The following is a 24,956-nucleotide window of genomic DNA, read 5'->3' as shown; positions in this document are numbered from 1 at the left end:
AACACAAAACGGAGGGAGAGGTGGCAAGCAATTACAGGGGAGGTCTTAGTGGGTGGGTTCTGCGGCTGTATTGGAGTAGAATTGGGTGGAATTGGTTTTGGTGGGATTTAGATTGTGCTCGGTAAGCTATGTGGCAGAATGGTGATGGATTCGATTCTGAGACTGTGATCCCCCGGGCTGATTTGTCCACTGGAAGGAAACTTTTTAGCAAAAAGGAGCCACATTGAATTTGTGAAACCAAACGAGCAACTATGTGTGTAATGAGAAAAACATACAACAGAGAAGACGACAGCGTTGTGTTTTTACCTTACCGAACAAAATGCGTCCGTAGCACTGAATATTGTCAGGTAAAAAAGTTGAAAAATTGAATGTCTGGTATAGGTCTTCATTGGTTCTCATGGCTCCCAGTAACTGAAAAACAACCAAGAACAAGTTTAATGTATAGTAACTGGGTCCAGTTCGGGTTCTGTTCTATTGCCATGGGTCTCAGAACAACGTTTTACTATATTTAATACCTGAGTGGATCGTAAACAACTCTGACCAAGTGGTGTCATAATCATTGCAAGAGAATGTTTGTCCGGTGTTCTGTTATAGGTTCTGTTTGGGTCCACTGTATTTTGGGTTAGATCAACTTTTCCTTGGGTATATTTCAGACTTTTCTGACTCTCATTTGGTCCCTTTTGGATCCTCCTTTTGGTAGGTTGGTAGGTCTGTTTTGGATCAGTTCCAAACATTTTTTATTATGAGGACATCTTATATTTTGTCGTATTTGTACGCCCCTGTGTTTTAGCCAAATTTCGATTGTTTTGGATTAGGCAAAGTTCTTGTAGACCGCATTCTTCGTTTGAGAACTTTGAAATCTTTGTTAAAGGTCCAGTGTGTAACATTTCGGGGTATCTATAAGCAGAAATGGAATATAATATTCATAACTATGTTTTCATTAGTGTATAATCACCTCAAACTAAGAAGTGTTGTGTTTTTGTCAGCTTAGAATGAGCCCTTCATATCTACATAGGGAGTTGGTCCTCTTCACAGAGTCCAACATGTTGTTCTGCCATGTTTCTACAGTATCCCAGAATGGACAAACCAAACACTGGCTCTAGAGAGAGCCTTTTTGCATTTTTACGTTAATTGAAGGTCACCGTGGTTCTCCAACATGCTTGAAACTGCAGTAACCTGAGCAGCAGAGTGCAAAACCGTGCTACCGCCAGCTGCCGTCTGACTTCCGTTGCTCCTAAAATAGTGTTATTATGGTGTGATGGCCTCTGAGCGAGGCGAAAGGCGTTACCACGGTTTTGCACTCGGTGGCTCAAGTTACCGCGGTCTTGGAAAGGGAGGAGTGAACGGAGGGGTAAACGGCTGGTTTCAATCTGCAACGACACCATTAAATGCCGCCAAATCCTACACACTGCACCTTTAAATGAAAAACGAGGTTCTGTAGAAAAACATGTTTATATATCTCAAAGTAAGGTGTCGAAAGTCATAATTTTGGTATCAGTGATGTAAGAATCATATAGGCATATAGTACAGTACTGTTACTGTTTTTGATCGTAGCAGTTTGTTACTTGGTGGCACATTACTGTATGCTTCCGTCTGTCTTGGGGTACTCTCTACTTGGGTCTAGGTCCACCACATTTTTGACGGGGTCTGACTATCCTCTAGTCTGTTTCATAACAGTCCTTGGGTCCCTTTCGGATCAATTTTTCAAACTGAAACATAAATGTTCAGGTTCTCCATGGGTCTGTTTCGGACCTTGATGTTTGATTCCTTATCCTTACTTATTCTTTCATCAGATGGTTCTTCATTTAAATCAACAATCTTTCCAGTTTTAGACTATTTTATTCAGACATTGGTCTTGTATGGCTGCTGTGTTTAGGCAGCAGTTAATATTTGAGAAATTTGGCTTCTTTTGTTAAACGAAAAGAAGATTTTAGTCAGAACTCATAAATCATGTCAAACTTTGATGTAAAGTCAAGTGGAAGAGCTAAACACAAAACCTTCTGGAGTATAGACGAATATGAAAAGGTTCAGACCATCAAACCATGCTCCCACAAATCACCATTTCCTTTTTGATGTATACATGAGTCAATTACGCAACCTCATCTAATCCACAGCCAGGCTTTAGAAACACAAAGGAACAACGCTTATTTCCTCCCAAATGAGGTGCTATTTCAATCACACCCACTGATCACACTGCAAGTCACCATGAGCCGAGACACGACCTTCACATGGGAGATTAACGGTAGGTTAATTGGAGGAAGCCTCTGTCACAGCACATAAAAGTGGCGCAGAACGCTCCTCCTCACAGCAATTAAAGATAACAAAGTAGGGCCTGCTGTTGAAAACATGAAATCATAAGCACTTTATGTAAGTCCTGTCTTAATATGAGCAGCGGAGCAGCTCTCCCCCTCATGGCAACAGCATCAAAGTCTGGTGTCACTTTTGAAGTAGAGATCCGCAGAATAAAGGACAAGTAATAATTTGTGGAATATGATCTCTGGTGAGGCCTTGTTGTAATTAATGAGGGAGAACATTTTCACACATGCACAAGAGAAAGGCACAATAGAAAGAAGCACCTGCAAACTATAATTCAATCTAATTATCCATTAGCTAATTATGCAGTAAATTCTATTTTTGCTGGTACTGACTGATGTTTCAAGTCATCGTTGGTCTTTAATTGGATGTTATTACTGCAAAGTTTTAATTCTAATATATAATAAGTGTCACAACATGGCAAAGCTTCCACACACCTCCTCCACAGTGCTTCCTGATAAATGCTACTTTCTCCATATTCAGGTTTTACTTGTTTTACTCCGTCTCGTATTTTCGCCAAGAGGTGTTATCCCTGTAATAAGTTCGCTGACCCGTTTGTTGTGACACTGCCCCAGCGCCGATTCATTTCTCCCAAACTGTGTCAAATAAATCTAACCCTGCTTAATTACCCGACGGCAAAGAGTTCCTCTGTTAAAGGCTTGGTTAATTGAGTATCAAGTTGAGCAGTGTGTTTTCATGTTCTTTTACTTTGACATTGCTTTTATTTATTTGTATTTATTTTATTCGCTTTCTCGACAAGTGTTACATGAGAAGATTGATGCCACTCTTATATCTGTCTATCTGGATGTGTAATTAGGCAACTGTTTGCAAACAACATTGCCGTCTCAACTGGTGATAATATGTCAATGTTTGTGGATTGTTTCCACCTCCCTCTAGTGGCCAAAAAAATGATCTTGCAGGTTTAAATATGGGGCATAAACACTGGAAACAGGGGGTTAGCTAGCCTGGTTCTGTCCAAACAAAATCCACCTACCAGCACCTTTTAAAGCTCACTAATTAAAGAGGACCTATTATGCTGTTGTGCTTTTACCCTTTCCTTAGTGTGCTATATAGTTTTTTGTGCATGTAAAAGGTCTGCAAAGTTACAAAATCCACGCCGAAGGAAGTTACTCTCCCCTAGAGAAACACTGCTCCTGAACTGCTTGAAAAATCTTGATTGAAGTCCCGCCTTTTCTTCTGTAACGTGGTGATGTCACCAAGTAACACATTTTGCATAATATCTGCATAGCGGATACTTTGGCACGCCCTCAAATAAAGCTAGTTCGAGCGGAGCTGGAGGAGAGTCTGATGAGTTTGGTTCGGAAGACCAATCACAACACAGTGGGCCAGCTGACCAATCAGAGCAGACTGGGCTTTTCGGGGGCGGGGCCAGGAGCTCAAACAGAGTGTTTCAGACAGGGTGAAAAGAGATGCTGCAGCACAGCCGGTATGAGAAAAGTAAAGCGTTTTTTAAACATTAAAGCTTGATCTAGTAGAAACCCAAAACCTGAAAATAAGCATAATAAGTCGCCTTTAACATTTCACATGTTTAATCTGTATAAAAATGAAAGTGTAAAAAAGCCATATTGTGGTTTTGTCGGGTGATTATCTGCTGGACTTTTTCCTGGCCCAGCGCATATTAAGCGTGCAGATATGACAGTAATATCAATCTTCTCATTTAACTCTGCAAGAAAGTGAATTTCCTAAAATGTCAAACTATTCCTTTAAGTATAATCTAAAGCAATAGAAAAAAGGAGAATTCAGACATACCAGACTTTAAGCTGCCTTATTTTCCTTTTTAGTGTAGATGATGCAAAAACGGTGTCTGATGTTGTACTCTTCAACAGACCCCTGACAGATCAGTCATTCTGCTTTCTTCTCCACCTTGGTGAGAAGTATTTAGCTGTTCATTCGGTGTTATATGCTCAGCATTCACTGTCGACTCTACTCTTTTTCACAGCACTCAATGCAGCAGAGGGGATATTGACTGTACTGAGCAATGGAGACATTGTTACAGCCTAGCTGTGGGCCTAAAAATAAGAAGAAAACCGCACGGTTTCTTGAAATGTGTTGACAGGCAGGAGACATATCAAGTCAACAAATGATGCAACAGAATCGTAATACAGATTTGTGGGTCAGATTCAGGCTGAGGCTGACGCAGACAGCACAGCAGTCGCTGAATAAGACATTTTTAGGTGACCAAAAAGGTTATAATTAACTGGCATGAAGTGAAAACACACTGTGAAAGTGTTAAAGTTAAGAAAACACGGACAACGCCGTGGTAGCGACCTGTCAATCACAAGGTAGCCACGCCCTAAAGCATCCCCTGCTTTATGGTCTATTTAACTCTAAATGGGACCATCATTTACTAAATGAACATCATGCTGTATTGAAGAAGACTTGAAACTAGCGATTGAGACCATAAACTCATGTTTACAATGTTTACTGAGGTAATAAATCAAGTGAGAAGTAGGCTCATTCTCCCATCGACTTCTATACAATCAGACTTCTTTTTGCAACCAGAGAAGTCGCCCCCTGCTGGCTGTTAGAAAGAATGCAAGTTTAAAGCACTTCAGCATTGGCTTCACTTTTCAGACCCGGAGGTAGCCCACTGGTCGTGTAGGATGATGCCGAACACCTCCTATCCTGCTGTGGTTAGAAGAGTCTGCTAAAGTTTGGCAGTTTGTACCCAATTTGAATAATGTTTAGTCCTGAAAGTCCTTTTTGAGCTCATCCTCAGTGATACAGCATCACACCACAACCCTGTAGCAACGCAGCCTGCAGTACACAGGCCGGTCAAGAATTGAAAATAGAATCCTTTGTGTTGTCCTCCAGAGGCTTTTCGGTGGAACACATTTCGATGAGAGATACCATGTGAGAGAGCAGGCGGGTGCAGAGGAAGATGAGGTTTATACTGATGGTCTGCCACTGAACGACCTGTGCGGTCTCTCTTTCTCTCTGGGGGTTGAGGGAAAAAACATTCCCCAGATGACATGAATCATGGATGAGTGTGCATCGGTGTGTGTGTGTGTGTGATAGTGCTGCGTGAATGCACAGAGATACAGTGTTTCGGGAGAGTCCTTTAAATCTGTGTCTTTTGAGAGATGTTCCGATACCATTTTTTTCCTTCCGGAGTCCGATACCCAAACTTGCAGTATTGAGACAGCTGTTTACTATTCACCATGTATGGATATGATATGATTACTGTCTTTTGTAATATTGCCTGGCTCAGGTTAAAACCTTTGTAAAACATGAACAAATACATGCAGAGAATATGTCCTGCAGGGTGCAATATTCACACCACCCACCATTCGCCTCCCCTCGAAACGGATGCCTTACATACTGTACATAACGCTGTTTCACTTGTTGGATTTTCCACTGTTAATATTGCCAAATAGTTGACATTTTCCTCGCTCTGACTACCGTTACACTCTCCACTACCACCACATTGTTGTTGTTTGCTGTCATCACGTGACAAACTACCTGCAATCAGTTCTTCTTCGCTGCTCTAAAGCAGTAGTTGCCAGTGGCAGCCATGATACATCCAGGGCGACAGCACGCTACTGTTTTGGAGCAGCGAAGAAGAATTGATATCTGGTTAAACACGTTGATTTGTACTCGCCGATACCGAATTTTGGGCAGTATCGGACGCATTTCCGATACTGGTATCGGTATCGGAACAACTCTATCTGTAAGTGTGATAGCGCGTGTGTGCTACATGCATTCCAAGTAGCACACACACTCCCATGGATATCTCTTACATGGCTCTGTGTCCATGCTCAGATCTCCCCCCCCTTCGTCTCTCCATCTCTGCTTCATCAATCACTTAAGCTCTCCCACTGCTCACAGCAAAGCTGGACCAATTAGGCCTTCTAATTGAGCCAATTAGCAATTAAACACTCAGATGCACCCCGAAATTCTGGAGGTCCCTCCAGGCACACTAGCGCCAGCAAGGGCTTTGGATTTGTACCAAGGATTCTGGCTTGTGTGAGACTCTGCCGCCCGCCGCGCCTGCCCAGGCTTGAGGTGCAAGTTTAGGGCGAGAGGAGTCCAGTTGGCCCCCCTCCGTGGGCCTTTGGATGTGGGTCTTTGTAGAAGTCCACTTCTCCGAGATGCTCCAGGGTCAGTGAAGCAGCGGCTTTAACTCGAGCACTCTGAAGGCTCTCTACTGACCAGAGAGAAGCTTTTCATTAACCTGTTTCCTCTCCGTGCACATTCTCGCTTCTCATTATCACTTCCTTCTATCTCCCAGTCTCTTTTATGTGCTTTTGGAGGATGAAAGTTTTATGGTAAATTGTTGGTGCGTGTGGGAGGGTGGAGGGGGGTCGTCCCTGCGCGCAGTGCAAAGCAGGCCGGCCTCTCCATGGTTTAATTAGAGCACACATCGCGCTGCCCGCTTCTCTGTAGAGCGGGTACACTCCCAGACACACACATGGGTGCGTGGGTAGAACAACAAAGTCCACGCTGAGAGGAACAAAGGCAGGCACCAATATATTTAGGCTGAACGCGCTGTACCAAAAGAAGACAATGAGCGATTACAGATGGACTCGCTCGCAATTACCGCTCTCTGAGAGAACACAAACTCTTTTTCCCTGCAAGCTGGAGTACATAAGAGCTTGTTGTACATAAGAAACTTTATTATTACATGAAGAGCCTCCTTATGTGTATGTCTTACATTAGTGTGAGTGAGACTGCTCGCTTGCTCATCAGCCTATACTCTCTAATTATCTGCCGTCTTGCCTCAGGACACTTAACTCCCATACTTTCAGATTCAAATGGTTTTATTGGCAGTGGGAGAGGGAGAAGGGGGGGAGACGACAAAGACAACAAAAACACAGAGGCGCTTCAGCGGGTGCAGGCGATGCAATAATACGGTTAATGATGACTTTAAATGGGACAATTAAGGCATGGCGGTAAAGCAAGAGAGAAGCGTGAACGAGAGAAAGAGGTAATGGTGAATTTTAAAAATCAGATAAGACGGAAATAGAGTGTGTGAACACAAAAGAGATTTCTCTGTTTTCCTTTTTCTACTGCTATAGGGCGTTTGCACCCCTACCGTTACATAACACCGCCCAACAATGTTATAATCTCCTCCATGCCTCGTGCGTTTCTGACTGGGTCTGTTACATGAGGATTTGCACATTCCCGCAGTAGATTACATGAATGAGTGTACAGTGTGTGGGAACTCATTCATGTGTGGGTCAATTAAAGCTTACCGTGCGCATGCGTGTGCGTCTCTGTGCGCTCCGCATGTAGCCCGAAAGTGTCCCGGGCGGTTGTAAGCCGCTTACGGACGCACATTGTTGACCTTTGACCTTACTGGGCAGTGAAAGGCTCACCCTAATCTCTAGCCTCTACTCCTCGTCTACGCCGTCTACTGTAGTTTTATCTCCAGAAGCAGCACTGAAGCCTGTAATGCCGGGCACACGCTACGTGAGAATCAAGCCGATTTTGGACCCAATTCCCTCCTTCCAACAATCCTCAGCAAAACCCAGATTGTTCTGATGGTTCAAAAGATTATCTTTCCAGATATTCCTGTAGTGTGTGGTATGTTAAGAATGTTTTTTACATCCTCCGATCGGCTCGGAAGTCCATCTTGGCCGCACCGATTTCAAATCATAAATATTAAACATGTTCAATATGTACGATCGGATATCCTGTTGTGTGTGGGGAGGACAGACGATGACTCAGTCACGTGGGAAAGAACGATAGCCAATTGGGAACCAAGCTGACTGAAGGAGGAAGGACAACCACCGGCGTCATTGCGACCGCGGCTAATGCATGAACTAATGCAAAACGTGAAGCATAAAGTAGTAAGATGGAGCCCAGAAATGGAGTTACAACTTCTTAATTTGAGGCAACAACGTCGGTGTTTATTTATGGACCTCATCCATCCGCCCTTCATGAATTTTCAGTACAAAGTAAAAACTAACATCGCTAATTCTTCCTGCCTGTCATCTGCCATGTTTGTTGACACTAAAGTCACGTTCCATCACGAGAGATTTTGCGAGATTTCACGTTTTTTTTAGTCGGGACTCTTGTTGTTCATGAATGAATCTGTTAGTGTGTGCTGTGCCGTCATGTGTGGAATCTCTCACATTTTCAACATCTGTTCTAAATCTTTTAGTGTGGGCCAGCCTTAAGAAATGAATAACAAGTAAATATTGAGGCATCAGTAGCGGTGTTGTTAGAGGGAGACTGTGGCGTGACTACATCAGCTGCACTACACTAGCTCTCTGCAGAGATGTGTTAGGGGTTAAACACAGTTCACCAGGAGGGATTTGGTGCATATAGGTCAGAACCAGGGCAGGGTGAACAAGTCCAATTTAGGGTTTTCATGCATAATAGACGGGGAGGCTCATGTAGAAATGTGCACTCTACATGAGATTTCCGCGGGTTTAGATTATGTTGCAAAACCCAGACAAGGATTGCATTTTCTGAGTTCCTCTACATACCATCTTTCAGCCTGTGTGATGAAATGAAATGTTCCCAAAATTAGCCTTTTTGACTTGATCTCAACAATATACTGTCTGTTGAGGGGGTTTCATTTCCACCGCTTTCATTTCAGGAAATATTTTTTCGCTTGGCAACAGTTGAAGGGGAATAATGTTGCACTGACAACATTTAATGGAATATATTTCTGCTTCAGATAAACTATAATCTCTCTTATCTTTCTCCCTCCCTCCCCCCCCACCTCCCTTTGCCTCCTTCTCTTTCTGTTTTTCTCTCTGTGTATCGCTAAATCTCCTCCCTCCTCCTCCTCTATCTCATTCTGCAGAATTCCGTGGCTGTGAAAAAACAATCAAATGATTTGGATAATAGAAGACCAATAGGGATGGAACGCAACAGAACCATGGCTGGGGAAGCGTTTCGGATCCTTGTTGCTCACAATCAACACTGACCTGGCACCCGCGCAGAGGTCCGGCCTCCTTCTCCAGCACCCCAAGGACCCTTCTTTCCCCCAGCGACTGCTTTGCCCTCCATCTCACCTTCACTCAACGCTCCTGGTCTTTGATCAAACCTCCAAAAAAAGCAGCTCTTTTTAGTCTTTCAGGGTGATTTTATTTTTAATCCCCCTCTTATGCTTCACCTTCCAGACTGTTGGTTATAATCCACATTCTCTCATAAAAAGACTCCAAAAGAGACTAGAAGCAGGTGGCTGAACTGCATAAATCCAGTCATGTACCCCCTTCCGCTTGCTCTAAGTAAACAAAGGCGGCGGGGTTTGTTGTCCAGATCGCGCCCCCTTAGTCTCATGACAGACTGGTGCCTAATGGGTGTGCTAGGCCTCATCCTGCTCTGCAGCCTGGCCTCGAGCCAGAAGATGGACCCGTCCAAAAACCCCATAGTCACCACCAACTACGGCAAGATCAGAGGCATCAAGAAGGACTTGAACAATGAGATCCTGGGCCCCGTGGAGCAGTACCTGGGCGTCCCCTACGCAACGGCACCCATCGGCGACCGCCGCTTCCAGCCGCCCGAAGCCCCGGGATCCTGGCAGGAGATTCGCAACGCCACCCAGTTTGCCCCCGTGTGCCCTCAGAACGTCCACGGCGTGCTCCCGGAGATTATGCTGCCCGTGTGGTTCACCGACAACCTGGACGTGGCGGCGGGTTACATCCAGAACCAGAGCGAGGACTGCCTCTACCTCAATATCTACGTGCCCACGGAGGATGGTGAGTGGACAGTATTACATGAAGGGTTGGGGAGGCTGGGTAACAGTGGGAAGAATGAATAGATGATTGACTGTTCGCTAAGCCCCATCCTCTTAGTTACTCTTGCTATGCCTGTCAAGCTTTCCGTACTAGCCCAGTACATATGTAACAGGTATTGGTACTCAATACCTTTTAAAGTATTGATCGAAATAACCCAGAACGACGTAGAAACTTTTGCTCTCAGCCAATCAACACAAGCGTTCTTTGATTTAATGCAACATGTGATTGTCCCACTACCGCAGCAGCTACTATTAGTACTGCCATCGTCATTTTTTAAACGGTACTCAGACCTAATTTGTAGTTTAGAACGATAACGGGGACACATTTTTGCAACATTGGGTCCTTGATTTCAGACGGAGGTAGAGAAAGTTCTCATTTCTAGCCAGCGACCGTCTAGTTTTCGTCTGAAATGACGCTGGTAGATTTTACGTTACCTTCAAGAGTTGGTTGGAAAACGACTGGCTGACTTTTTTAATGTTTCCTGTTGACCCATTTAAAACGAGAACCCTGTAAATGGGTGTTAAATAATCTCTTGATGGCTACATGTATAATAAAGCTGCATATCCCAGGCACAGCATCCTCAACCGTTGGTGACCCATATGGAAACCACCTTCCACACTCTATATATACAGCTCTTACTACAGCCCCGTGAACACCGCTTCAACGTATGGTGAAATCCAAAGCTTGGCAGGCCTGCCGTGCCTAGTTACGGTTGCTACGCTATCATTGGACAACCGTTGTTCAGTGGAGGGGTTTAGGGAACGGTCAATTAGGACCACTCATAAGGGAGAGGAGCCTAGGGGGAAGTTCACTTAATGTGGAAAAAATGTCTGGAATACTCTTGTGAATGTTTTAATTACTTTCCAGGTTCATGCACTACGTTAAACACCATAAATATCGCATATGCATATAATGGTGTGCGTGTTATATAAAAAGGAAACTACATGCAAAATATTCCGCGGAGAATTTTTCAATTAGCCTACCCTGGTTTTACAGTACGTCCCATTCAAGGTGTAATAAAGCAAGAGAGCAAAAGGCCAGGACTGAAGCGGTTTCCAGGTGCTTTATGAGAAAAAAGATTAGGTGACATTTGACTTTTCTTACTTTTTTTTTTTTCTTTACCATCAAGATTCCTCTTCTCTCAACTCAGATCTTTCCGCGGACGTTTTTGTCTGCCCGGGCACTATTAGGTTCGCGAGCAATAAAAGAGAAATATTTCCATTTTGTTGGCAGACGTGATACGAAGAGTAGAGCCTCTCTCTCTCTCTCCTTGCCTCGGGTATTGTAAGACGTGTTTCACGTTTGTCTTTTCATTTCTATATCTCTGTTATAAGCTGCACAAAGCCAGCACCTTTCACCGAGAGAATCATGTTGGCGGGTTTCCCGTGCAGAAAATGTGTCTTGCTTTGACCTCAAACAACTTCAGAAACACAATCTGTGTACTGTGGATAAAGTGTTATTGTATCTTTTATGAGCACATACACACACGTTCAAACTAGAAAAGAATCCCACATCATCTGCTTTGACAGTATCAATATGTTTGTATTCATTATATGTCTCTTTCGCTGTCTATATTTGCACATCGGTGTGTATGTCAGTATAGCGATGAGGCACTGATTTCCACTCTAACACATTTCGGTCTCCCTGTCAGCACTTCCATCACTTGGCTGGACTATTTTTTTTTTTTTTTTAGCCCCTCACAGCTCAACACCCTTCCTTCCTCCCTTCCTTCCGCCTCTCCACTCCAACACTTCAGCCTCAGCCCTCGACACCCCGTCATTGCCACTTATAGCTCCTCGGGCACATATAGAACACTATACGTCAGGTCGTGAGTCATTTCAGTGTCACATAGCTTGTTTTTTCCTCCTGTTTTTGTGAGATGTATGACTTGGTGGAAGTGCCATAATACAGAGAGATATATACACCCAGCCACTCGCTGGTCCCGTTGGTGTACACAGTGCACTCTCTGGAAATGTCACACAGGTTTAAAATAGTGACCTTCATTCATCAACATGAAACATCAGCGTTACACCCAACATCGTCAGCATAATACTTCACTGTATCAGTGAGACAGATGTTTAAGGCCTTTACACACCGAAGGGCATGATGAATAAAAGACACGGAAATCTGAAATACTTGCCTGCGAATATTATATGTCCAGGGCTTTTATTGTGAAAGGTAAGAACAGAAGGAGTGGATGTGGTCTGGCTGCCTTTGTCAAGGTTGAAAGGAGTAATAAAGTTTGCCGTCTTGGTACGGACTGCGGAGCCTCTGTGTTGTTTTTTCATAAATATAGGCGCAACTCAACTCGTTCTGCGCAACGTGATTGGTTGATGCCTTTAATCGCGATTGCAAAAGCTCAGAAAATCAAACTTGTTACGGAAAAAAAAACTTTTTGCCACATAATATTCGGTGTGAAAGTACTTGCAACAAAAACAACCGTTCGAAAAAATATATTGGCTTGCGAATTAATTGCATGAAAAAATGCTGCCTGTGTGTAACGGCCATAGACTGTATATATAGATGAGCGATGCGTCTCCACTTCTTCCCACTGTACAAAAGAGAAGCCTAAATATCCCGAATACGGATTATTTGGAGCCAGAGTCTGCGCAGTAGTGATCTGGCGGTGGAGCCGCGGCATCGAGGACCCGCCTGCCCGCCCGAACCGATCGCGAGCAGAGCACGGCTGCAGCTTGTTAGCGAGAGAGAATCACAGCTGCCAATCATGACGTCTTGTCCCCTTTTTAAAGCATCAAATAACTCATTAAAACCAAACTTATCAGAAGAATGACCACTTGAACAAACATCAGCAGGACAAGAACTACCTAAAATGATAAAAAAAAAAAAATGTGATGTGTACTTTAACTTTTTGGTTTGACCCATGTACCATTTGCTAACATGGACGGGGCGGGCTCTATGACCTATACTGCAGCCAGCAACCAGGGGGCGATCCAGATGTTTTGACTTCACTTTTGGGGAGCTGTCATGTCCGGCATCTTTATATACAATTTATAGTAACAGCTTTTAGAATTAATATATACATTTCAACATATAAAATGTCTTACTTTAGTGTTAAAAACCTGGAGTGGCAACATATGAACTAGTTCCATCCTTCATCATCATCACTGCTAGATTTATGGTGGTCAAATCAGGCATGACTTTGCTAGCTCAGCACTCCTCCAACAGCCCCGGGGTTGTCTTTCTCTTTGCTCCTCCTTTCCTCTGCATCTCCTCCCGCATTGATTTTAAGTCATTTTTTTTTTTTTTACATGGGTGAGGGAGGGGAGGCGAAGAGTGAGTGAGCAGAAGGTAGGAGAACGCTTTCGGGCAGTAGATCAAAAAATCAGCCTCAACTCGCCATCCACGGGGGACACACAAAGTTGAATGTGCTCAACACACTCATCCTCTCCCATCTTCTCCTGCCGTCGATTCCACTTCTATTCTTCTTACTTTTAAATAATTGAATGCTGCATCTCAGAGTCTCCTGAGGCCTTTTACTTGTATCCTTTTTATAGGGCACCCTTAAGACAGACTCCTTAAAAACCTCCTCTAATTTTAAGTGGATTAAAGCCTGCAGAATTACCTCTTTAATGCTGCCATCAGTGCAAACGGAGGAAAGTGGGACGTGAATGTGTGTGTTTTGTTCATAGATAAACACATACGCAAACATTTGGTGGTTACCCATGGCTCCTTAATTAATACTTAAGTCCTCAGTAAGTTGCTAAGCTTGCCATGTGTTGTCATTTTTTCATTAATTCCACGGCACTCATGAAGAAATATGTTTCTGGATTTGTAATACTTTAGGAAAAATACCAAGACAGGGGACATAACTAATTATCTTACAGTAATATTAGAAAATTACACTTGTTACTATCTGATTAACAGAAGCTTAATCAAATATGCAAATGAGGATTTTAGTGCTTTTAGATTTTATTACTTCCAGTTTATGAATATTTTAGAGCCTGGAACCATATTTCTTGGTTCTTACTTCATCTTCAGTTCCAGTTCTTTGTCACCCTTTTTACCCAACAAGTTTTTCAAATATTACAATAAGTAGTTTTCTGTGATGGATGATCCTGGCTTTCCTTTGCTGGTAACGCTATAAGAATTCATTAATGATAACTAGAATACCACTTTACTGTAGGGGTGTAAGAAATTATTGATACACTTGAGTATCGCGATATTATATGTTTTGTGATACTGAATCAATTCTCGAAAATACAATCGATTTTTTTTATCGATTTTTAATCGATAGTGGCTCAGATTGCACAAAAAGTAGTGCTCTGATGTTGGATGTTACAGGGACTGTGATTAATACAAACTCAGATCCCACTGTTTGAGTAAAAAAGTAAACTTTTATGCATATGATGGTGTGTTCTTTATGACAGTTTTCCTAAAATTAAATAAAAAAATCGCAACATATCACCTTGCTTCTTGTATCGTAACAACTGTATCATGATACGTATCGTATCACCAGATGCTTGCCAACACACAGCCCCACTCTAATGTAAAGTGTTGACTATAAACCCAGCTTGTCCCTGTGGTAGAACATCAGGCCTTAGGACCCAGGGGAACTGGTTTTGCCCTCCGGCAGGTTGCTCCCTCACCGAATACATGGAGGGAGGGGTCTCCACGGTTCCCCTGGAGATGACATACCATAAATCATAGCGAGCGGTTTTCATCTGGCTCCTGCAGAGTCACGGTGGATCGATGGACGAGGGGAAGGGAGGGAAAGACCGGCTGCCACCGCTGCAGCTGCTGCAGCTGCTGCTGCTGCTGCTGCTGCTGCTGCTGCTGATGATGCCTCAGGCCCACAGACAAACCACATGCTTCTCTCAGCAGTCAGCAGCCATTAACAGAGAGCAAGGCTTCATGGTAAATAAGTCGGAGTAGCTGGACTCAGCAGCCCTTAAATGGGAGCTCGCTGTAAATTTTTACAGGATCTCATATAGCTTTGTGCAGTTAGGCAGAGCTCATAGAAGCGATGGAGAAACGGTTGCTTTGATATTAGCAGAAACAGGTTTTGGGTTTGTGAAGAAGGCTTACTTCGTCAGAAGAACAACAACACCTACTGAAGCATCTACACCGGCTGTGCAGCCTCCACACCAGCTGTGCATTGCTGTGACCTTTTCCCACTTGCTTGACAATGCTCAATTTAAAACACCCTTGAACTTTTATCTTTTCTATATTTGGCGATGGTTATTATATCAACACAGGGAAGCAGAGATGCACCATTTCCTGAAGGGAAGTGTAGTTTTTGTATTTTTGGTCGGTTCCTTCCTTCCTATTTTCTTCAAACTGTAGACTGCGGACGTAGTCACTGTGACGTCACCCATTGGTTTGTGGACTGACGTTTTGAAACTTTGAGTTCGGCATTTTGGCCTTCACCAGCTTGGTTTTTGGCCGTTGCCATATTGTTTTTTTGGAACCAGAAGTGACACGAGAGGGTGGAGCACAACCAAACGCTGAATAAGGCATTTTAGGCGACCAAAAAGGTTATAATTAACTTTCATGAACTGAAAACACACTGTGAAAGGGTTAAAGTTGTAAGACAAAAACACGGACAACTCTGTGGTAGCGACCTGTCAATCACAATGTAGCCCCGCCCTAAAGCATCCCCTGCTTTATGGTCTATTTCACTCTAAATGGGACCATAATTTACTAAATGAACATCATGCTGTATTAAAGAATACTTGAAACTAGAGATTGAGACCATAAACTCATGTTTACAATGTTTACTGAGGTAATAAATCAAGTGAGAAGTAGGGTCATTTTCTCATAGACTTCTATACAATCAGACTTATTTTAGCAACTAGAGGAGTCGCCCCCTGCTGGCTATTAGAAAGAATGCAAGTTTAAGACACTTCAGCATTGTCTTCACTTTTCAGACCCGGAGGTTGCCGCCTGCTTCAAACCACTTCCCACACCTCCATATGACAATTTCTGATTGGCTTAGGGCCAACCAATATATGTATCAATATGCATGTCCAGTAACCCAAGACGAGCTTTCAGGTGTCTTCCATCGGTCAACTCAAGCAACAGCAATCACGAACAGTTAGGCTTCTCTGAGGCATCTGAATGTGCGACATCCTGCCGGTGTAAATAGCATTTTAAGGATTGAATTCTGAAATAAAACAGACAAGCGTTGACGTTGAACAAACTGAGCGCGACTCCAACACGCTTAGAAGAACTTTATTGGTGGTAGGCTGAGGTTTAACCCTGATAAGCTGTTACAAAGTGCCTTTTAAGCTGCTAGCTATTCAATTAGTCCTGTTGGAGGAGGATATACATCGCTTTTGCCAGATAATCCCCCGGGATTTGAACCGCTAACCTCAGCGTTGTCAGCTCCGTGCTTCTCGGGGCTGAGCTGCAGGGCGCGAGCCGGGGGCCTTATAAATTATTCCATCCGATACTCCATCCATCTCCATGCATCAAACTCAAACTCCCGCGTCTCCCCATTCTGCAATATTTCAATTTTCTGAGGAGATTCATCAAGAAGGGTTCAATACTAACACAATAATGCGCGCGGCGGCCGAGGGCTGCGCTGCGACATCGGCATCGCCAAAGGGCTAGAGATGAATAAATAAATAAAGGGGATAAAACAAACAGATAAATAATGGAAAGAGAGAGAGAGATGCCAGCATGCTGCAGTGGATATATGATGTATATTGCTTCTGATGCCAGAAAAAACCTTGATTATTCTGCTCCATCTCTTTCTTTATGTCGTCTCTTTCTCCTGCCAGCCCCTGTTGATACCCTCTAAAGAACAAAAATGGGAGAAAAAAGGGATGATGGGGGGGAAAAATAGATCACCATCTTTCTGCAGGCATATACACTTCCCTTAGAATGAACAATTGCTGCTACATACTGTATGGATGCCTGTATCTCCCGAGGGAAATATCCACTTCTCTCCCTCACACACACCCTTTATCACTTACCCAAAAAGTTTTCTTTGATGTGAGTGCGCTCGCCAGAGCTGAAGGAGACAAAACAGAGCCCTTAATAAAAAGACAAGGACAGAGTGAGAAGCGGATTTGAAGTCAGGCATCTCGAGGTATTTGTCATTTTATAGAAGATGGAGGTCAGAGCGGAGGGGCCTCGTCCAGCCTCTGGTCCAACCCGAACAAACCTAATCTGACAGAGTCCATCTTTGCTTTTTGCGCCTCCTCTCATGTTTCACCTCCCTCCTCTGTCCCTGTCTGCTCTCTGCTCCATCCTGAGGCACAGTGGAGCAGACAGCGATGGGCCCCGCTCGGTCAAAGGCTTTGTCTTACTGCGAGAGGTGGTGAGGGCGAAGAGAGAATCAAATCAGCCAGGGTCGGTCACTGGCTTTGAACTTTTCCATTCATCTAGGACAGTCCCATACATACCTAGAAAAGGCCACTGGCAGCTATAGAACACAGGGTGGACGGGGTTGTTGAAAACTCCGACAAGGACTTTAAATTAAGAAAAAGTTTTGGACCTTAAAAGATGAATGATCCTGAACTAGGCAAGCAAACTCTACTGCGGCTTTTACGTTGACTGAAAATGACAAGAGCCAGTTGGATATATCACTGGCTTCGACTTGGTTAGGGAAAAGCAAAATAAGTCCCTCTCCCAACAAAAATGGGCGATTATGAACACGATGTGAATACATGAATGTAGTAATATAAATACAGTCTTAATATTTGGCTACCTTAAGGCCCGGACACACCAAACATCAAAGAACTAGCGGCGATGAAGGCCGACTGTTGCGTCGCCTCACGTCGCCTATGACTTGGCCGACAAGTTGCATTTGAACACACTGCAAAGACGACAACCGACGGCCAGTTAGCACGTACATTCTTCCTTTATTCCTCATTCAAAAAGGGAAACCGGAAGACCGAGGATGGTGAATATACAAGCCGTTGTTATGATACGTAAATGAAACAAAGCGACGTTTGCCGACCATTTTCACACCACTCTCACTCACCACTTAGCTTCATTCCAGATGACCATGTCGTTCTGTGTTTTCACTCTTAACTTTACTCCTTTGCTTGCTTTCCTCACGTCCGTTTCTCTTCTCGTGCCCTGATTTGTTTGAGCTGGACGGAGTGATTTCTCTCAACTCAGACACGGGCAGACCAGAGCCGGCGGTGCTGGACACACCGCAAAAAACTAGGCCGACGGTGTGTCGGCGCTCTTAGACCTTCTTACAACTGAAATATTAGACAAAGGTTAGATATACGGGGTAATCGGCTTACCATATGCTTAACACAATTTTATTTATCTCGCGTGCAAACCTGGTCTGACCTCCTTCCTTGCTTTTAGCATCTGTAATTGTTTTTTAACTTGTCCTTTAATCAGTATTCCAGGTAGCGTTAAAAGGTCTTAAACAGCAATAGATTTAGCTGTCACAAACCTGTAGATAGCCCTCTGTGAGTTCAGTGTGAAGCTTTCGTGTGTGTTTGATGTTGCCTGCATGTGGATGTAAATGCTTGTGCCCGTGTGTGGTGTGATAGAGAATTACATGATGTTTGCAAGGAGCTAACAAAAATGTCAAAAAAAGGGACACATAAATCAGGTTATAGATATACTGGTTTACAGAAAGCAATCAACACGTCAGTAGAGATGCCAAGACGGTTCCCCTGGGACGACAAATCCATATCTCTGTTTGATATTAGCAAAAATCTGGAGAGTAGCATCACTTCCTTTCTGCTCAGAGCTACAATATCCAATCTGAAACACGAGCTGAGAGGAGGAGCGGCTTTTTGAATTGCTGACTGCTAAGCTGGTGTAGCCTGTGGGGTTTGATGGACTGTTGAAAACGGGAGGAAAGGTTATTAGAAATGTGTCCAGAACTACTGAGGCTGGCGTGTCTTACAAGACAAATCATAACTGCGCAGACAAAGAAAAGAGTCGGGGAGAACCCGGATCAGGCGTGAGAAAGGGAGTGGGTGTGAGAGAGAGAGAGAGAGGGAGAGCTCTTCATAGTGTGTAGTGTGTGATGGACTTAGTTTCAAATCTTGCCGGGAGTGTTTGGATTTGAGAGCAGATTATCTGGAATTCCTTCTTGTGGGATGCCGTCCAATTTTATAATTGGTTTTAAAAGTTTTGAAATCTGAGTCTGGCCTAACGTTTCACTTCATTCATGCGTCATTCGAGGTGGTCAGCAATTCTTCAGAGATGAATCTGTTTGCAAGTATATTGCACTATTAGGGGAAAGTAAAGACAGAGAGACTGCAAGCTGTACTGTAGCTCTCACACTTTACTCAAGCTTAGTCATCAAGAATCAAATAATGGTAAAAAACAACCAGTTCTTACTCCCAACTGGTCAAGTACCGCAGCTTGGTCAGTGCTCCTTGGCGTCTGATACCGACGCACCGAGGCACCCTTTAGCGTCTGTATAAGACGTACCAGGCTTTAAACTAACTCCAGTGTAGGTAGACGTATCCTCATACAACGGTTCGTATGATATCTACCTATCTACGAAAAGTTATTCCTCATTTTTTTGGCGTTTTCCTATGAATGTCCAGCAACATGTGTCAATTTACGGCTGTTAAATGCACACAGTCTTTTCAAAATAAACTTCCGTCTTCACAGAAAACAACTTGGTTAGGTTTAGGCAACAAAATTACTTGGTTAGGCTGTGAAAGATTTTGGTTTGGGTTAGAATAACTGTGCTTGAAATACTTAGGTTTAGGCAACAAAATGACTTGGTAAGGTTTAGGAAAAGATTGTGGTTTGTATTAAAATAACACTGAAAGCGGTGTGACCTAAGACCGGATGTTATGTGACAAATAAATCAACGTTGACTTCTGGTGTCACACGGGATACGAACGCCGGTCTCGTGGGCAAAAGTTGTTTTTTGACCCTCCCATCCACCTCGACCTCCTCCCTTTTGTCTTTCTTCATACTTACTGGTTCACAATTAGGTGGATTACATATAAATTGATTTGATATGTATATATACAAATTACAGTGCATTTCTTTTCGTAAACTTTTCGTTATAGCTACGAACGGTGTATGCGAACAGCCTGAACAAACACAGGACTTTCACTCAGGAGACGGCTGTTTGTGTCCCGTGTGAAACCAAGTCAACGATGACTTATTTTACCTCAGTTTTCTTACGTAACTTCATACTTAACAAGCGCCAGTTACGTCACATACATAGTTATTTTTATCTTTTCCTAAACCTAAACCAAGTAGTTTTGTTGCGCAGTAAACTAAGAGACTGTATGCATGTAACAAGCTGAAACTGTACTTTTCCTTTGAACACCTACTTTTATTTTGAAAAGACACTATGCGTGTAACAAGCAGACACGACTGACCTCTTTTGGGCTTGGTCTTGGATTTATCTTGGTCTTGGAATGATCTTAGACTTCACCATGTTTCAGCATGAATGTGTCTTTGTCAGAGCCCCTTAAATGTTTGGAAACACATGAAGTGTAACTGTGTTAAAATAATCTCTGCAGATATCGATAATGACTGTAATTGGAGAAACGTTTCGCATAATTTACTCTGTATCTTTACTTATTGTGGATGCAGGCGAATGCAGCGCCTTCATAATGCGATTACACGACGGAGACAGAGTACACTGCCAGATTATGATATTGATCACATTTTGAAGCTTTCAGTTAGCCTCTGAAGGAGGCCGAGAAGCAACAGTATAGTTAGTGAAATGAAGAGAGGATGGATGATGGATGGAGGTTGAAGGGGTGCAGAATTTAAATCGAAGACACAAGAAGAAGGGGGAAGTGGGGTTGAGGGGGTTGTCCTGGTAACCATCCACCACTTCCTGTATCCTCCTGTCGGGGCGCGCATCAAAGGCTGCGTGCATTTTGCCTTTCCACTAGACTCTGAATGAAGGAATTAGCAAGGGCTCAGTTCCAGCTATTTATAGCCTGTAAGCCAGAGAGATGGAGAGAAAGAGGGAGTGTGTGTAGATGATGCATGCGTGGGTGGGTTTTAGCATTCAGTGGGTGTATGTGTATGCATGTGCATGCACATCACATGATCCTAATAATCTCAGCGGTGTGTTTTTACTCGTTTTGTCGCATTCATGTGGGCCATCGGTTTGATCGACTCTCCTGTCCTCCCCCCCATCTTCCTCTCTGTTCCTCTCACTCAGCATTATCTCTCTTCTTCATGCAACCTCGCTTCCCTTTATATTCCTTACTATACATACCATTTTACCTCCTTTCCTTTTCTCTTAAGCACATTCCCCCGCCTCCCACCTAAAATTCCCCCAGCTTCTCAGTCGTCACCATATGCTTTGGATGAGCAATGAAGGCAGAAATAGGATTTAGCTGTAGACAGTCCATTTAAATGATCGTTTTAGCCTCAGGAGAGTGAATTGACTTCTTTTTTTTTACAACAGTACTTAAATAATAAGCTCTCAGGCTTTGACTATCCATGTTCTTTTGGCTGTGCTTCTGTAGCAGCGCTCCAGCACAATCTGGGATATCATCTGATTTAGCTCGGGGATTGATCAAGTACGTCTAATGGGATTTGATGAGGTCTGATGTACCCTCTCCTATCAATTAAAACACTCCGTTAAAAATAGGCTCAGGTGGGGCAGCGGTGTAGAGAGTCATGGTAAGGAACATGGGCAAGGAGATCTGTTCCGATCTGTTAAAAAGACTTAAAGGACCAGTGTGTAACGATTAGGGGGATCTATTGTCAGAATTGGAATATAATATTAATAATGTGTTTTCTTTAGTGTATATATTTAATGTATCACTTGAAAGTTGTTTTGTTTTCGTTGATTAGAATGAGCCATGTTGCACCATCATTTTTCTACAGTAGCCCATAAAGGACAAACCAAACTCTGTTAACTTTTCCTACTTGGGCCGGAGTCCAAGACGTTATTCGCTCCCGTTGCCGCCGCTCTCTCTCTCTCTTGCTTCACCACTCACTTCCCATGTACTCACACACTCTAAGCACTCTACTCTTACAACAACTGGCTCTAGAGAGGGCCATTCACGTTTTCGTATCGGCCACAGGCTACATGCTTGTCACACGGGAGATGTTGTAATCTGCAACCTCACCGCTAGATACCGCCAGATCCTATATACTGGTGCTTTAAAGGGGACATGTCATGTGCACATACATTCGAGTATCTAGAGTGCCGACCAACCCACAAACTGAGAAATAAGAGAACCTAGTCAGTTTTTTGTGGACTACCTGGATCAGAAAACATGTGATTCAACATTGATATTTGGCTCCCCTTCCTATGTCATATGCATTAGTCATAATGCATTAGAATATATCGCCCTCTATCTGAGTATCTCCACTAGGGCTGTCCTCATACAATTGTGTTGAATAATCAATTAGTTGATTTAATCAACAGATCTGTAAAACCGAGTTTCTCGACAAAGAACCACACGAAAGCACCACTTTAAATCTTGTGTTTACCCGAGATGTGCTCACAAGTTTCTTACAAATACCAGCATGAAAAAAGCATAAAAAATGACTAATCAGACCAAAACAAAAGAGGGGCAGCTCTAATCTCCACCCTCCCACATAAGAACTACCTTTGCAAAGGTGCACCATATTTTTCTTAAAGTGACAAGCGCTAAAACGGAGCATTTCAGACGGAGGTAATACAGGTATATTCAGACAGACAGAATGAAAAAAATAATGTGTTTTTTGTAACATTAAAGCATGTAAACATGTTCTTATAGAAACCCAAAACACATGTACCTGAAAATGAGCACGATATTTCCCCTTTAACTTAAACTCTTAAAGCTGCTCAAATCAATATTTTGTAATAATAATAATGACTTATCACAAATGTGACACTAGGTAACTTCTCCATAATCTTTGCTGCAGTTTGAACATGCAGAAAGTAGCTTCAGCCTCAACATATCTCCTTATACTGTATTCTCCTTGTTTAATAGCTGCATATTTACTCGTACGCTGGAGGGTTAGTGTAGTTGTTCATTGAAAGAAATGCACTCTCTTGTTGCTAAGTAGTATTTTTATATCATATAGTTATATTTGTTAATACATTTGTCGTGCTTTTAGTGATGGTTTTTCGGCAGCTAACTTTAACACTGTACTTCAATCAGGATAAACAGGTTTCAGGTTTGTCATATAATGTATAGCGGGAAATGGATGTCATAAATTGTCCCCAGCTCTCAGCGTGTTTGCCTTTTATAATTAATCCTCTAGTTTATTGATACAGTTCACATGCTGAACTGCTGAGTCGGCCCTTTCAGGCCAGCGTGGTCAGCTATCCTGTTACCATGTTGTTGTCGATGAGACCAGCGGCATTTAAAAACTACTGAGCAATGCTGCGCAACAGAGATAAGCTGGAGTATAGAAAACGGGGTAGTGCAGTGTTGCAAGAATGTATTGAATCGTAGTATTGAAATGAGTGAAATTGATATTTTATGTTTAAAGAGGAATCATTTTTTTTCTGGAACAGAAACCCTTTTTTCGCTTTAATAGAAGTGGAGAAAGAGGAAAATCAAGTAATTCTGCTATTTTATTAGGGATTACAGCACAGACTACTGGACCTTTAACAGGATCATACACCTCCGTTCCCTCTGTCCATGGAAATTGGAAACAGATCGGGTTCTCAGACTGGAAGCGCAGCTACGTGTTATTAAAGCAACCTTGAGAAAAGACGATATAGGAAGATCAAAGAGTCCAGCAACCTATGAGGCGCACTGCAAAAAAGCAGAATTCAGCTGTCTGGGGATTAATAATGGCTCTGGTTTGGCCCAAGGCTAACTCACTGAAGACGTGCATGTATGCAAACACACACAAACACTTGTTGGTACATGTACACACTTGTACAAGAAACACACTTGTTGGCACAGGGACACATCCACATGAATTGCTTATTCTGCATTATGAGTTATATTGCCTTTTCTCACTCTCCCGTCCGCCTCACACACACACACACACACACACACACACACTCCATCTCTTTCAATACAGCTCAAAGGGCCATCTCTTCAGGGCTTCTGAAGCCGAGGTGGCCGGTGGCAGTGAATGCAAATCACCCCCTCCTGCACAACACACACAGCTCCCTCTGCCAGGTTCCCGCTGCTCACAGTGCCTCCCACAACACTGAATGGTAAGGGCAGAGAGAACGAGGGAGGAAAAAAAGGAGAGATGAAAAGAAAGAAAGGAGGGAGGGAGGGATAGGCGGAGAGAGCAGGAGGTTATCCAGAGGTAAGGCCTCCTCCTCCGGTGAAACAAGTCTGCTGATATGTTCACGGAGGAGGAAAAAGCCGACGCAATTCATCACTAGTTAGCGAGAGTAGCTGCTGGGTTCAAGCTGACGCCGAGTATTAATGACTGCATAATCCACGGAGTTGTGATTTCATCATCTGGGCCACTGCGACGCACATGTGTACACACTTGATTTAGCACACATATGCATTTACAGTATATATGCTGATTAGTCCCGAATATCATTTTTTGGGCTTCGAAGCTAATGTTGAATATGAATAATGAATAATGTTGTGGGATTATTCTTTATTTCATGGGCTATTTTGGGATTTATACATTATTATCACATACTTATATATAAAAACAACAACAACAACAAAGCATTCGAATACCGATTTGGAGGTCGATTACCATGGCAACGGTCAAAGCTTCGAAGCATTCAGGTCAGCCGTAATGCTGATGTATACACAAAAATGAGATATTAAATCATCATATTGTATTTAGCTATTACATTTTATATATATATATATATATATACATACATACATACATTTGTTTTATTATTATTGTATTTATTATTATTTAACTTTTTTTTATCAACAACATAACTTAAAATAATAAAATTAAATAAATAAAAATAATTATCACATAAACCACAGTATGGGCAAAAAATAATAGTAATAATAATAATTATTATTATTATAATAATACATATAATTTTTACATAAACCACAGTATGGGCAAAATAATAATAATAATAATAATAATGTATATATACATATA

General features: G+C 42.8%; 1 protein-coding gene across 4 annotated transcripts in view; it reads left to right on the top strand.

Annotated features, from left to right (window-relative positions):
• nlgn2a (neuroligin 2a) overlaps window positions 1-24,956 on the top strand; it is a 209,626-nt gene that overhangs the window by 64,221 nt on the left and 120,449 nt on the right. For all 4 annotated transcript variants that reach the window (XR_012592404.1, XM_074623509.1, XM_074623510.1 and 1 more), the window contains one exon: window positions 9,092-9,989. Coding sequence is in view for 3 of the 4 variants with exons in the window: in XM_074623509.1 (XP_074479610.1) it covers window positions 9,494-9,989 (496 nt within the window). In the remaining variant the exon portion in view is untranslated. The remainder of the gene's footprint in view (window positions 1-9,091; window positions 9,990-24,956) is intronic.

The sequence above is a fragment of the Sebastes fasciatus genome, chromosome 22 (assembly GCF_043250625.1).
Source record: "Sebastes fasciatus isolate fSebFas1 chromosome 22, fSebFas1.pri, whole genome shotgun sequence".
NCBI classification, from domain to species: domain Eukaryota; kingdom Metazoa; phylum Chordata; class Actinopteri; order Perciformes; family Sebastidae; genus Sebastes; species Sebastes fasciatus.
The sequence above is the reverse complement of the archived record's forward strand: the minus strand, read 5'-3'. Positions and strand labels throughout refer to the sequence as shown.